At 48.9% G+C, this 12689-nt stretch overlaps 1 protein-coding gene across 27 annotated transcripts in view; it reads right to left on the reverse strand.

Annotated features, from left to right (window-relative positions):
- CADPS (calcium dependent secretion activator) overlaps positions 1 to 12689 on the reverse strand; it is a 364439-nt gene that overhangs the window by 267573 nt on the left and 84177 nt on the right. For all 27 annotated transcript variants that reach the window (XM_034776664.1, XM_034776659.1, XM_034776658.1 and 24 more), the window contains exon 3: positions 7956 to 8288. In XM_034776664.1, coding sequence (XP_034632555.1) covers positions 7956 to 8288 — 333 coding nt within the window. The remainder of the gene's footprint in view (positions 1 to 7955; positions 8289 to 12689) is intronic.

Genomic DNA, 12689 nt, shown 5'->3' on the forward strand with positions numbered 1-12689 from the left:
CTCAGGGCTTTGGATCCAGCCCGTGGGATTGCCACCCCCATGGCAGCGCAGGCCCCGCATCGCTCCGAGAAGCAGCTGGCACCACGTCCCTGCGGCCCCTGGGGCGGTGGGGTCAGAGGGCTCCGTGCGCTGCCTTTGCCTGTGGGTACCTCCCCCGCAGCTCCCATTGGCCGGGAACAGGGAACTGCAGCCAATGGAAGCTTCGAGGGAGGTACCCACAGGCAAGGGCAGCGCGTGGAGCCCTCTGCCCCAGGAGCTGCAGGGACATGGTGCCGTCCGCATCCCAGAGCGGAATGGGGCCGGGGCCGGCAGGGAGCCTGCCCTGGCCCCGGTGTGCGCCACTGCCACTCTGGAGCCACTCCAGGTAAGCGGCGCCGGGCCGGAACCCACACCCCAAACCCCTCCTGCACCCCACCCCCAACTTCCTGCCCTGAGCCCCTGCCACGCCCCAACCCCCTGCTGCACCCTGCACTCCCTCCTGCATCCCAACCTCCTGCCCTGAGCCCCCCCCTGTGCTCCGTACCCCTCCCTGCACCACTGCCCTGAACCCCCTCCCACACTGTGCACCCCCTCCTGCACCCCAACCCTCTTCCCTGAGCCCCCTCGTACGCCCCACACCCCTCCTCTGCCCCAACCCCTTTCCCTGAGACCATTCCTGCACACCACACCCCCTGCCCCAGCCCTACATTCATGGTCCTGCATGCAATTTCCCCACCCCAATGTGGCCCTTGAACCAAAAAGTTTGCCCACCCCTGATCTAGCAGCTAATGTTGGACTAGAAACTCAGAGAACTGGGTTCTATCGCTGGACTTGCCTTTGTGTTTGCTGACCCTTAGGAAATCATTTAATCATCACGGGACTCAGTTTCTTCATCTTTAACATGGGGGCAGTTATACTTAACCACCCTTCTAGAGCACATCGAGATGGTCAGTTGAAAGGTTTGAGCAAAGTGCAAAATATGATAATTATTACATACCTCTAGCTAGGAAAGAAAGGAGAGCAGTAAAACAGGGCAGATGTGTCAACATGGAAATTATTTCCTTGGCTCTGTCCTGGATACATCTGGGGCAATATCTGTTTTTGTAATGAGGCTCTTGGCACCGATTTCCTGAGCCATTAGGACTCTGTTCCAAGAGCGTTGGACACACAGGCACCAACTTGTTAATGCTAAGATCTAATTCTAGAGGCTGCACTCCATAATGCATTTTGTCAGGGTGGATACGAAAGGATCTTACGGAGTAGTCTCTAAGTCTGCAGCATACAGTTCATGGGGATGCCACTATCCCAGCCACAAACATCATCTAAAACAATATCATAAGCAGATCTGATCAGCTTTTCTAAACATGAGGGATTGACTCATTCACTGCATTCGTTGTCTGCAGCGTTGTCGTCGTCAGGCTGGTCCCAGGATATTAGACACACAAAGTGGGGGAGGTACGAGAAAAAGCTCTGTGTAAGCTCAAAAACTTCTCTCTCTCTCACCCACAGAAGTTGGTCTGATAAAAGATATTACCTCGCCCACCTTGTCTCTCTAGCTGCATTAGTGGCAGTATACTGAGAGTTCTGAAAAGAATAATGAAATTCAGAAAGCCAATCAGGGAAATAAATAGTTTTCTAACACCAGTACCTATGCATCAGATAAGTTCAAGTCAAAATAGCTTCTGAGTATATTGCATGTTACTTAAAGTAAACCACACATGGAAAACTACATTGTTACCTCTATTTTCAGCAGTAAGATACAGCTTTATTTAGCTTGATCAGTTACAGAGCAAAGCCTGCAACTGTAGTGGCATTATAGCTACCAAACCTTTCTGCCACACTTTTTCAGAGCGAGAGAGAGAGTCAGATTCTGCTGTGGCATTTTAGAGTAAGAGCTGTCCATATTCAGTATCCACTATAGGCACATGCCTGATTAATTATGCACACATGCTCAATGTGAGTCGTTAGTGCTCTCATGTGAAGGTTACAGTTTTTTCAGCACATCCAGAGAAATGCCAGTCAAATGTGGCAGGCATACACATTTTAAATTTTTTTATTTACCGCACATTCATATATCAACAATTAAAATATTTGTATACTGTTTTATTCATAGGAAACAGCCAATAGATACGTCAATCAGGTTACTTAGAGAAAGATTAAAGTTATACTTCCAGTTAACTTTGATGAGCCAAGAGAGTCTGACCATGCTAATCTAACTCATTAGTGTGTATCAGTTTCAATCACAGTCTGAGTTTGGTACATCTTTGCTAGGAAACAAATACGCAATGCTTGGACAGACTAGGATTGAAACAATACAGCCTGATGAAATCAAATTAGCAATTTACCTACAAATAGGTCAACTGCACTGAAGCCCATAAAAAGGTACTACATGGTGCAAATATCACTCCAAAGATAGGGCTGAGAGGTCTTCAGAAACCTACCTGCTCAGCGAGCTTGTCCTGTAAATTTTTAAGGGCAGGCTGATGGGGTGGCAGAACTGTATACAAAGATCACTTCTCAGACTGGCATACTCGTGAAAATGAAAAGAGCTGAACGAAAATTCATGGAAAATAAGCAGGGGTAGTAGGGAACACATTTTAAAATGTGCTAATTGTCTGTATTGCAATGGGCCATTCCACCTGAAACAGATCTACAGTATAAATATTACCTCCGCACATACACCCTTTATTTAGATACGCAAAACATCTTTCGTTTTCCCTCACTCTGTCTCCAGAGACTCCCTGAACCCAAGGCATGTCAGTGGTGTTACATGATGTATCTCAGTTCTCTCTCTGAAGGGCTCTATTTATAGTTTTCAAATGTTGGCAGGTCTCTCTCTCTCTAATTGGGGTCAAACTTGAAAAAACAACAATAACAACAACAACGAAACATCACACACAAACATGAGCTCAGCAGCATTCAGGCAGGCTGCACGGGGGAGACTTTCTGAGGCACCAGAAGCCCTTGGGTGCATGGTTTCCAGCAACAGTCAATGGGAACTAAGCACTTAACCCCCCTTGCACCTTTCCAAGTCTCCCATGGGCCACAAGAACACCCACACTTTTAGTAGGAAGCATTAACAAAGAAACAAGAGTTCAGGAAAGGAGAGAAACCCTCCTGCTTCAGGGCTTAAGCCAACCCTGAACCACTGTCAGAGACAGGATACTGGGCTAGATGGACTATGGGGCTGACCCAATCTGGCAATTCTGATCTTTCTATCCAAGCAAAAAGAATTCTAATATGCATGTGGTTTTATTTTTGTCCTGGGAGACTGTTTCTCCTCACTTGTGCTCAGGGCCGGCTCCAGACACCAGTCCAGCATGCAGGTGCTTGGAGCGGCACGTCAGGCTCTTCGGCGGTGGGTCCCTCGGTCCCTTTCGGAGGAAAGGACCTGCCGCCAAATTGCCGCCGAAGAAGAAAGCGGCGCGGTGGAGCTGCCGCCGATCGCGGCTTTTTTTTTCTTCTTTTTTTTTTCCGCTGCTTGGGTGGCAAAAACCCTGGAGCTGGCCCTGCTTGTGCTGCCGTATCTCCACTGACTGCAAGGGACTGGTTCCAGGCCATCACCAGTACAAGATGTTGTCTGCATTGGGGATCCACCCCAATTACGAGGACCAGTGCTGCTTTCCCCAGTTTCAAGCACTGTTGCACTGTTTATCCTGGTGGCGATTGTGCACACTAGAAGTTTGCCCTCAGGCAGCTATTCTGATAGCTAGTTAAAATCCCTACCAAAGACAACGCTTGAATTTAGAGGATAATTTGGCTCCAAAAGCATGTCTACTTTCTCCACAGTCTGGTCACAGAGACAGGGATCAAAAACTAAACCAAGCCTCCAAGAAAAGTCTCCTTAGGCAAAAGGCCTATGCTACAAGCTTGGAGGTTTCCAAGTAGAGCTTTATATAAGGTGTCTTCCCTTGGTATAGTTCCGAGGGTTACCATACAGATATTACAAACAGCAAAGTAACTCATAGTAGCATTCGCATGTTCAATTTTAAAAATACACCTCTCTCAAAAGCCTAACTGCAGCTTTGCTTCGTCAGTGAGGATTCCAAAAGAGGGACGAAACAAACCGAGCATTAAAGTCTTTCCTGCTAGCCGTAAAACTAACAAGCTGACTGCAGGGAATACTGTATGCAAGACAGGAGCTCCGCTAGCCATTTGCAATTGGTACAGTAGTGTTAGTATACTCTCCCCCCCGAAAGACTGTCACACATCATGGGCTTTCACTCACCTTGGGTAGCGCAGCAATGATTAGAGGTAGCCAACAGAGTCGCCTGGGACCCGTAGGCGAGATGGAAGGGTAACTGACACTTCGGTGCATGTGACAGAAGCGCCTTGGGCAAGGGTGGGCTGGAGGATGAGGTGCAGGCAGGAACCAGGTGGCTAATGCAAACGGAGGTGCGTACACTCTCACTGTTGCTACGTAGGGCAAGCAGGAGTAAGGGTGACTAATGTCAGAGTCTCAGTTAAAGGTGCCTCCTGCCCAATTTAAGTCCGGTTTAGGACTGACTTCCAGACAGCCTGCAATGGTCACACGTGCCAAAGGCCCAGACTGGCAGTTGGCTACAATGGAGCCCTGGTGTCTGACCCACAACAGGAACTGGCAAACCACTGGATGATCCTACGGCTAGTGCAGCAGTGACACCATTGGCAGTATCCGGTGTTCAGAGGTAAATCATGTGCCATTTGGGTTTATAACCCAACTCGCCCCCTTTTTTTTTTGGCCTGATCACTGGTGCACTAAATGACTGTGTTTGCATGGCTCTCTGATGGTCTCGCTCTGTAGATTTTTAAGCCAATCTCACAGGTTTGGGGGTTGGGGGAGACATGACAAGATTTTTGAGTGCGTGGGGTTGGCCATAATGATTTCAGATAGTTTAGCTGTGCAGTGGAAGCATATGAGTAAAGCTGTCCACACGGGATTCGGGCATGACCTTGGCAATTTCACTCGTCGATCCAGCTGGAGCAGGGACCTTTGTTCAGATGTCACTCTCAGGCTCTAGGAAATGCTACAGAGCACACTGCTTTTTGCATCTCCTAGCAGGTGGGTTCTGGGCAGAAATCCTGTTTTACAAGTAACTATCTGCTCCATCAATCCAGAGTGAGTGCATTAAGTGGTGCTCCTAAACAACAACCAGGGATTATTCAGGGAGAGAAAGTAGGCTAGAATGAATGGAAATACAGGGTAATAAAAACAAATGCTAAACTTCCTACTTGGGCAAGCTAACTTTACGCTGAAGTCACTTGGAAAGTAACTCCCTTTCCAAGGTCGATGGACCAACACTGCGGGTCAAGGAAAACCCATTGTTCAGATGTATCTGAGAACACTGCTGCAAGAAAAAACAACAGTCTGGGTAATTCCGTTTGCCTCTCAACTACTGATCAATCTGAGAAACTATTTTCCTTGAGAAACGTGTCTTAACAATGCATGGAATAACTTTTGTATCACACCCACAGACAAACACACAGTTTAGGGATTGATGATACCCATAGAAATTTACAAAGACTCCAGGGCCCATCACTATGGGTCCTATCATGGTGAAAATAATCATTTTCTGCCATTTTCTGGAGCATTTCCTGCTCCTTGAGACAATCTCAAGACTAATCAGAAAACCACAGATCATTTGTGCCATTTTTTAAACTGCTAAGGCAGACACCAACATGTCCTACCGTCTGGCTACAGCAGCCTGGTGCAGTTTGTGGTCAGAAGCACTTCAGCACACAAAGGAAATCTGCCAAGTTTTATTGGGTTACATATTTACGGCCCTGTGGTCGTGGGACTGCAGAGTACACCCTGAACCAGGATATTCTTTGGGTTGCCCTGCCCATTTGCTACTTAAGTCCTTCTTCGGTAGAGTCTCTGCCAAGAAGCCATGTTATTAACCAGAGCTGTAATGCTGATTAGATCCTTTTTCATTGTCACACATTTCTCACTCTCTCTCTCTCTTTTTTTTTTTAATGACAGAGATGAAAAAGGGGGGAAAAAGGAGAGAATTAATTTAGTCAGGAGGGGAAAACACGGCACAGAAAATAACCCCCATCTTGAAAATGGAAATGCCAAGATCATCTGAACTAGGAGAACAGAAAATGGTGCAAAATTCATCTTTTCTGGGCACAAATTACCAAAACGAGGGGAGAAAGTGATAAAATCATTTCGTTCTCCATACAGTGGGGAGGCCAAGATCTCAGTCTTCCTTGGAAATAGCTTGGAGGGTATTTTTACTCTGTAGTGAATGTCCTATTGGTCCCTGTTGCAGAGTCTGCATTCAGAGGATCCCTAAATATTCCATCTAAGGTTAAGTCTCCGCTGCCAAAAAGATGGAGGAATCAGGAGATAAGTAATATGCGTTAGCTGTCCTGCTGTACAATCCTAGCGGAGACGAGGCAGTGTTTATCACGAGGTAGCTAGATGAGGACAGCACTGTTCCTTGCCCGTGTCTGACCTCACCTAGTTACCTCGTGATAAACACTACAGGTGCCTTGCAGGGCCGGCTCCAGGCACCAGGCACCCAAGCACATGCTTTGGGGCGGCACCTGGTAAGGGGCGGCGGGGGAGCGCGGCGCGGCATTCCNGCTCCGGCGCTCGGCGGGGGGGGCGGCGTGGGCGCGGCACTGGAGTGGGGTTCAGGCGGCACTCGGCAGGGGCGGACTCCGGCGGCACGGCGCTCGGCGGGGGGGGGGGTGGCGCAGGGCTCGGCGCTTGGGTGGGGGGGTTCTGGCGGCGCGCGGCACGGGGGGGGCAGGCTCCGACGCGTGGCGGGTGGGCGGTGTGGGAGGGCGGCGCTTGGGGGGGGGGGGGTTTCCGGCGGCGCGCGGGGGGGGGCCTTAGGGGGCAGCGCTTTTTTTTGCTGCTTGGGGCAGCAAAAAAGCTAGAGCCGGCCCTGGTGCCTTGTCTCCACTAGCATTTTACAGGAGGATAGGGAACCTGAGTTAGTTATCCTGCAGTAAAAACTCACCTCTTTTAGCAGTGAAGACAAAGCCGCAGTTAATCAAACCAGGCTGGTTCAGACAAAGGAGATGCAATTAGAAGTTGGATGGACCACAGCAAAGCTGCAAACTATGGTCACTGAACCTCAAAGGGTTCATAGATTCTAAAGGCAGAAGGGACCATTGTGATCACGTAGTCCGGCCTCCGGTAGAACAGAGGCTACAGAACTTCCCCAGAATCATTCCTAGAGCAAATTCTCACACAGAGGAACCAAGAATTTAAAGCCTACCAGCGTGATCTCCTTCCAATTCCATTTGTTTCTCCTCTTATCTCACCTCCCTCCATACCCCACCAGGCATTCCCGCCCCCTCTTCACCACCCACTGTCCCTTTACAGGCAGGCAGAGGGGACTGAGAAAGGGGGAAGAATGGAGTGGAAGCCCAGAGACCCTTACCTGCCCAGCCAGTGGTACCACAAGCAGCAAGGATTAGAATAATAGAATCATAGACTTTTAGGTCAGAAGGGACCATTATGATCACCTAGTCTGACCTCCTGCACAATGCAGGCCACAGAATCTCACCCACCCACTCCTGTATCAAACCTGTGTCTTAGCCATTGAAGTCCTCAAATCATGGTTTAAAGACTTCAAGGTGCAGAGAATCTTCCACCAAGTGACCCGCGCCCCACGCTGCAGAGGAAGGCGAAAAAAACCCATTATTAAGTAGTAAATCCTTTCTCCCTTAACTCATAGAGTGGTCCCATTGGAGTCAGGCATGAGCGAGAGTAGTAGGATTTGGTTATTGCTTAGCCTTATTAGCTTCACACCAGTGCACAGGTCACAGACAATCCAGCACAATCTCAACAAGCCGGTTTGCATAAAACGTTCACCCCTTGTGCATCTGAAATTCAAATACGAATATGATTTCCTACAGGATGTGTGCTTCCCCTCTACACTGGCAAGCTGGCAGTATAAAGGCAAAGAGAATGACCGCAAAATGGCGCATGAGGTACCGTCAAAGACTAGATCCCCCGAGATGGGAGGGACCCTTACCTGACACGCATTGTACAGCAGCTGATGCTCAAACTTCTTGATTCCCAAGATGTTCTGGAACATTTCGTACAGCTGTTCCTTGCTGAGGATCAGCTCCGAGGCAGCACTGGCAGTCATCCTGGCCTGCTGTTTGCGCGGATCCTCTTCGCCACGGTAAATAGCATCGAATTTTGCCATCCAAGAGCTGAGCACCGTTTCCTTGCTGAGGCCGTCGATCTCTGGCAGGCTGCGCACCCTCTTCTCAATGTGCTTCTTGAAAACTTCTCGGGAGTCATTTGCAGAGCAACCCCCGCTCTGCACCATCCGGGCCACACGATCACTTTTCAGAAACACCTGCAAGGAGAGAGAGAGAGAGGGGTCGGGGGAGGGGAAAAGTGACTCCATTTTGTAGTCGCCAATTACTGTAAAGCATCATTAAAACCCGGTTTGTCTATCTGAAGCGCTGCAGGCCCCGAAGCTAACTTATTTATACAATGCTTTCCAATAACCCATGCAGCAGTCAAGCGCTGCTAGACTAGAACGGTCACGGAACGAAGCCAGACCACGAAGCAAAAGCATTTTGATGTAATCAGGACTTCGCCGAATGTCATCGTCACGTTGCACCAAATACATAAATACCGCTCAGGATGCAGGAGGGTATTTTAGTTCTAGCTACTGTTGTGACAACCAAATTCTAGCTACCGTTCTCCAACCAAATTCTCCTGTCAGTGTCAACCTGGACTAACTCCATTGAAAGCAGTGGAGTTAGACTGTTTACACCAGTCTAATGAATTGCCACAAGGAGAGCAGCGGTTTAGAGCTGCTCGGGAGTTTGGAATGTTAGAGCAATGCTGGGAGGCGGGGTAGATCAGTTGGCAGGTGAAGCAGTCAAACCGTGCAGGATAAAATTTCTCTGCTACATGGCTCTGAAATTTATCACTTGGCTAGATCCTGGCCATACAGGGCCAGATCCCTCAGCTGGTGTAAAAAAATAAATAAATGGAGCAATGCTGACCTGCACTAGTTGGTCCACGTGGGGTTTGTGCGTGCATGTGCACTGCCACACCTTTGCTTTCTCCCTTGGCTTGTGTGTGGTTACTCTGGTATAACACTGATGGAAGAAGCTGCCTTAAAATCTTAATATGATCCTTGCTATTTGGCTCCTTTAACCAGTCAGTATTTAAATGTAATTTTAAACACGTGGCAACCTGGCAATTAACAGAGATGCATCATGGAGGCTGGAACGCTGCTGGAATACAACAGAGCTCCTGCACCCCGATCCTTCCATCCATGCTTTGAGCAGGGGGTTGGACTAGATGACCTCTTGAGGTCCCTTCCAACTCTGATATTCTATGATTCTATGATTAGTACAATCTCAGCATGCAAGCTGGGCACCAAATTCCCCTTCCTAGCCCTAGCCCCAGAACAGAAAGGCCTCCACAGACTGCACACAGCAGGCAACCATGAACTGTCGTAACAATTTTTAAATTAAAATATAGGACTCCAGAGACCGGACACTACTTCAGAGCTGGCCACTTGGTTAAATCCATAGCACTAGGTAAGGGCTAGCAACCTATCTGTAACTGTTTCACATCTCTCATGGTTCACAGTGGGCTTTGTTTTATCTGTCTGTATGAGCATGCAGAGGGCAGGCAATCAAGATGAAAAGTGTTTGGTGTTTTGACAGGCACTACATTAAAAATATCTCGTCACGCTCTTCCATTCCTAGGCACCCCCTGTCAGCACTGACCCCTTCCCCATAGAGATGGGAGAGATTAAAGGATGAAGGAAAAGAATCCATCCAGGAGAGATAATTGCTCACACAGATCCCTCCCTTGGGGAAAAACAATACATCTCTATCTTCGAAGGTGTATGAGGTGATGGCATTTACCCTGGAGAGCGGTGGCTGGACTGAAAATTGCTGGAAGCTTTGAGATCTCACTAACAGATGACAGAGCTGGAATGGACAGCTCTGAAATCTCCGTAGTGTTAGTCTGAGTTCCAGCCTCGGTCCCTGAAGTTGGCTGTAGTCCCATATCCGGCATGACAAAGTTCCGTTCAACACTCTTTCCAGGCTCTCACTGGTTCAGGTTTTTAAATGGCTGCCGATTGTAATGATGTTCGTTTACTTCCGGTATGTTATTCAGCCACTCTCTTGTGCAGCCGACAAGTGAGTATTCCCCAGTAAAAAGGGGAGACAAAGCTGCAACTCAAGCTGGGTGGAAGTCTGTAGGTGTAGATTCTATAATACACCCAACTTGGTTTAAGACAGACTTGGATTCCATACATCATGACATCCACTTATCCTTCTGTCTGAAGGAAGTGGCAGATGCCCACGCTAGGCTACTGAATTGAAGCAGACCTCAGCAGACCGTCCTGCTGAGATAGCAAGAGAGACAGGATTCTGCATGTAGGAGCTGAACTACGTATGTAAAGGATGTTGTGCTTAAAGAATGCCGTCTCAAAAGAAATAATAATGCATTGGCAAAAGAGTCTCCAGAAGCTCTCATATGCTGAGATTTTATCCCTCCTACTTAGACCATAAGCAACATGGCAGTAGCGTGGTCAAACCTTCTAGACCAAGGGGGGAAATGGAGCAAAAGATGGGGGGAAAGCTTCTGATCTTTGTAAACCAATGGCTAACTCAGAGACATCTCATAGCCTAACAATAAATTAAAATAAAAATGTAGCAAATTCTACAGCCATAGTCAGAAAAGGGCAAATTCATTCCTGCTGTAACTCCATGGGTAACATGTGACTCCTCCATTTGGGGAGATGGCGCGCACCTGGACCGGGGCCCTGCCCCGAAACCCGCCCCCACTCAGCCTCCTCCCCCAGAAGCCCTGCCCATGCTCCGCCCAACCCCTTTCCACCCCCTCCCAGAGGCCCCCCATGACCATGCCTCTTCTCACCCTCCCCGAGGTCCCCCCCAATCACGTGCACATCTCATCACCCCTTGCTTCCCCCCCCCGCTCGTGCCTCTTCACCCCCGTTCGCCCACCCGCAAGCCAGCTGATGTGCCCCTTTGCCCCACCCCCGGATCCCCTGCCCACCCACCTGCCCGCTCACACTTACCTCTTCACCCCCTCCCGCGAGGCTCCCATGTGGAAGGAACAGGGAGGGGAAGAGGGTGAGCCTCAGGAGAAGAGGATGAGGCTGGTGGGGAGGTTTGGCTTTCCCTGGCCTCTTATACCCACCACCTACGTGTAACTCCACTGAACCAGAGGCTGTTACACCCAGGGTGCATTTTGATTCAGCCTCGTGAGTCTCATGTTATAAAGAGGTTATTGCCCAGCACAACATATGTTGGGGCGGGGGCAGTAGATAAAAAGAGCAGACCAGATATTAGGTGAGAATATTCTCCCTGGTACAAGAAAGGGTCAAGACAATGCAGGCCCGTGGAGAGCAGGAAATGCTGTGTGAGCAGCAATGTAGGGGACACGGGGAAAGAGTGACTCCTTTCCGCCTTCCCAAACGAGAGCAGCGCTAGGGCTACCTGGAGAGTACAAAGGGTTGTTTTATTCATGAAGCAGAGGTTGACAGGAGTACAGCACAGTGGAGGAAGCTGTGCAGGCGGTGTGGGGTGCGGGGGTAGCTATGAGCTTTCAATAATTAAAGACCTCAGGGATGACCTGAGGACATGGCAGGTTTTTACACCACTCCACAGTGTTTCAAGCGTGGCATTCAGAGCATCCCCAGCCGTTTGATGGGCTTATGTTCTCAGATGCATCTGTCAGGGAAGGGGGATGGGGCTTTAATTCATAAAGACACGGTGCTTGTCACGGGTGTGCAAGTCCTGGGGAGAGAGAGTCAGAGTACCTGCTCCCTCCTTACACACATGCTGAGACCAGGCCGGACTCTGATCCCAGAGTTATTCATGTCTAGGGCACACTCACAAACCCTTCTCCAGCTTTGCCTTTTTCAGCTGGGTAATGTCAGCAGCAAGGTGAAAGGGGACTTGGAAATTCGTCCTCTGGTGTTCCTGAAATAGCACTGATTCTGCACTGGAAGTTCACCAGTGGCCACTGTGACTTGTACTTATACAGCCCATCTGTGAACGGTAAGAGTGTTTATCTTGTGGTGAGTCAGCAAGGGGCAGGGCCGGTGAAGGGACGTGCAGTGTGACCTTCTCCTCGCTGGTGAAATGAGATTACATTTATTGCTCATTCCAATTAATACAGTGACAGTTTTTAGGCAACCCTCAGAGCCAGGGGAACGAAATGCCACTTAGAAAAAGCTGAGCTTTGGCCAGCACAGATTTGTGATCAGCTGGTCCAGGCAGGAGGTAATCCATAGATGACATCGGGGTTGGAGGTGCTGGCCATCAGAAAACGATGAATGCAGCAAGTGAGGCAGAGAAGGGAGCTGGGGAGATACGAAGAGATGCTGACACAATTGCAATGGAAAATTGGTTTGTCACGAAGACTGTGCATCTTTCTTTGGAAAATAAGCCGTGCGCTCAGTGGGTTCTCGGATGTCCAGTAGGAATATGGCAGGCTGAGAAAGACTTACAAAGTTCTAATGGGTGTATGTGTGTCAGTGTTTATTCAAAGAAAACCAAACACCTCTTTCACTATGCAAGTCAGCTATTCCTATTGGCATGTCCATCAACAAAGCCTAGGCCTTATATGGATCAGTTCTAACTCTCGGCCTCTCTGTCAGCTACTGAGCAGATAACAGGGAAGTAGCAGAAATGAGATGAAGGTTTTCAGCTAGTTAATACATTAAACGTCATGAGTATGTGAACAGTGCTAC

Source organism: Trachemys scripta, chromosome 7, assembly GCF_013100865.1.
Source record: "Trachemys scripta elegans isolate TJP31775 chromosome 7, CAS_Tse_1.0, whole genome shotgun sequence".
Classification (NCBI taxonomy): Eukaryota; Metazoa; Chordata; order Testudines; family Emydidae; genus Trachemys; species Trachemys scripta.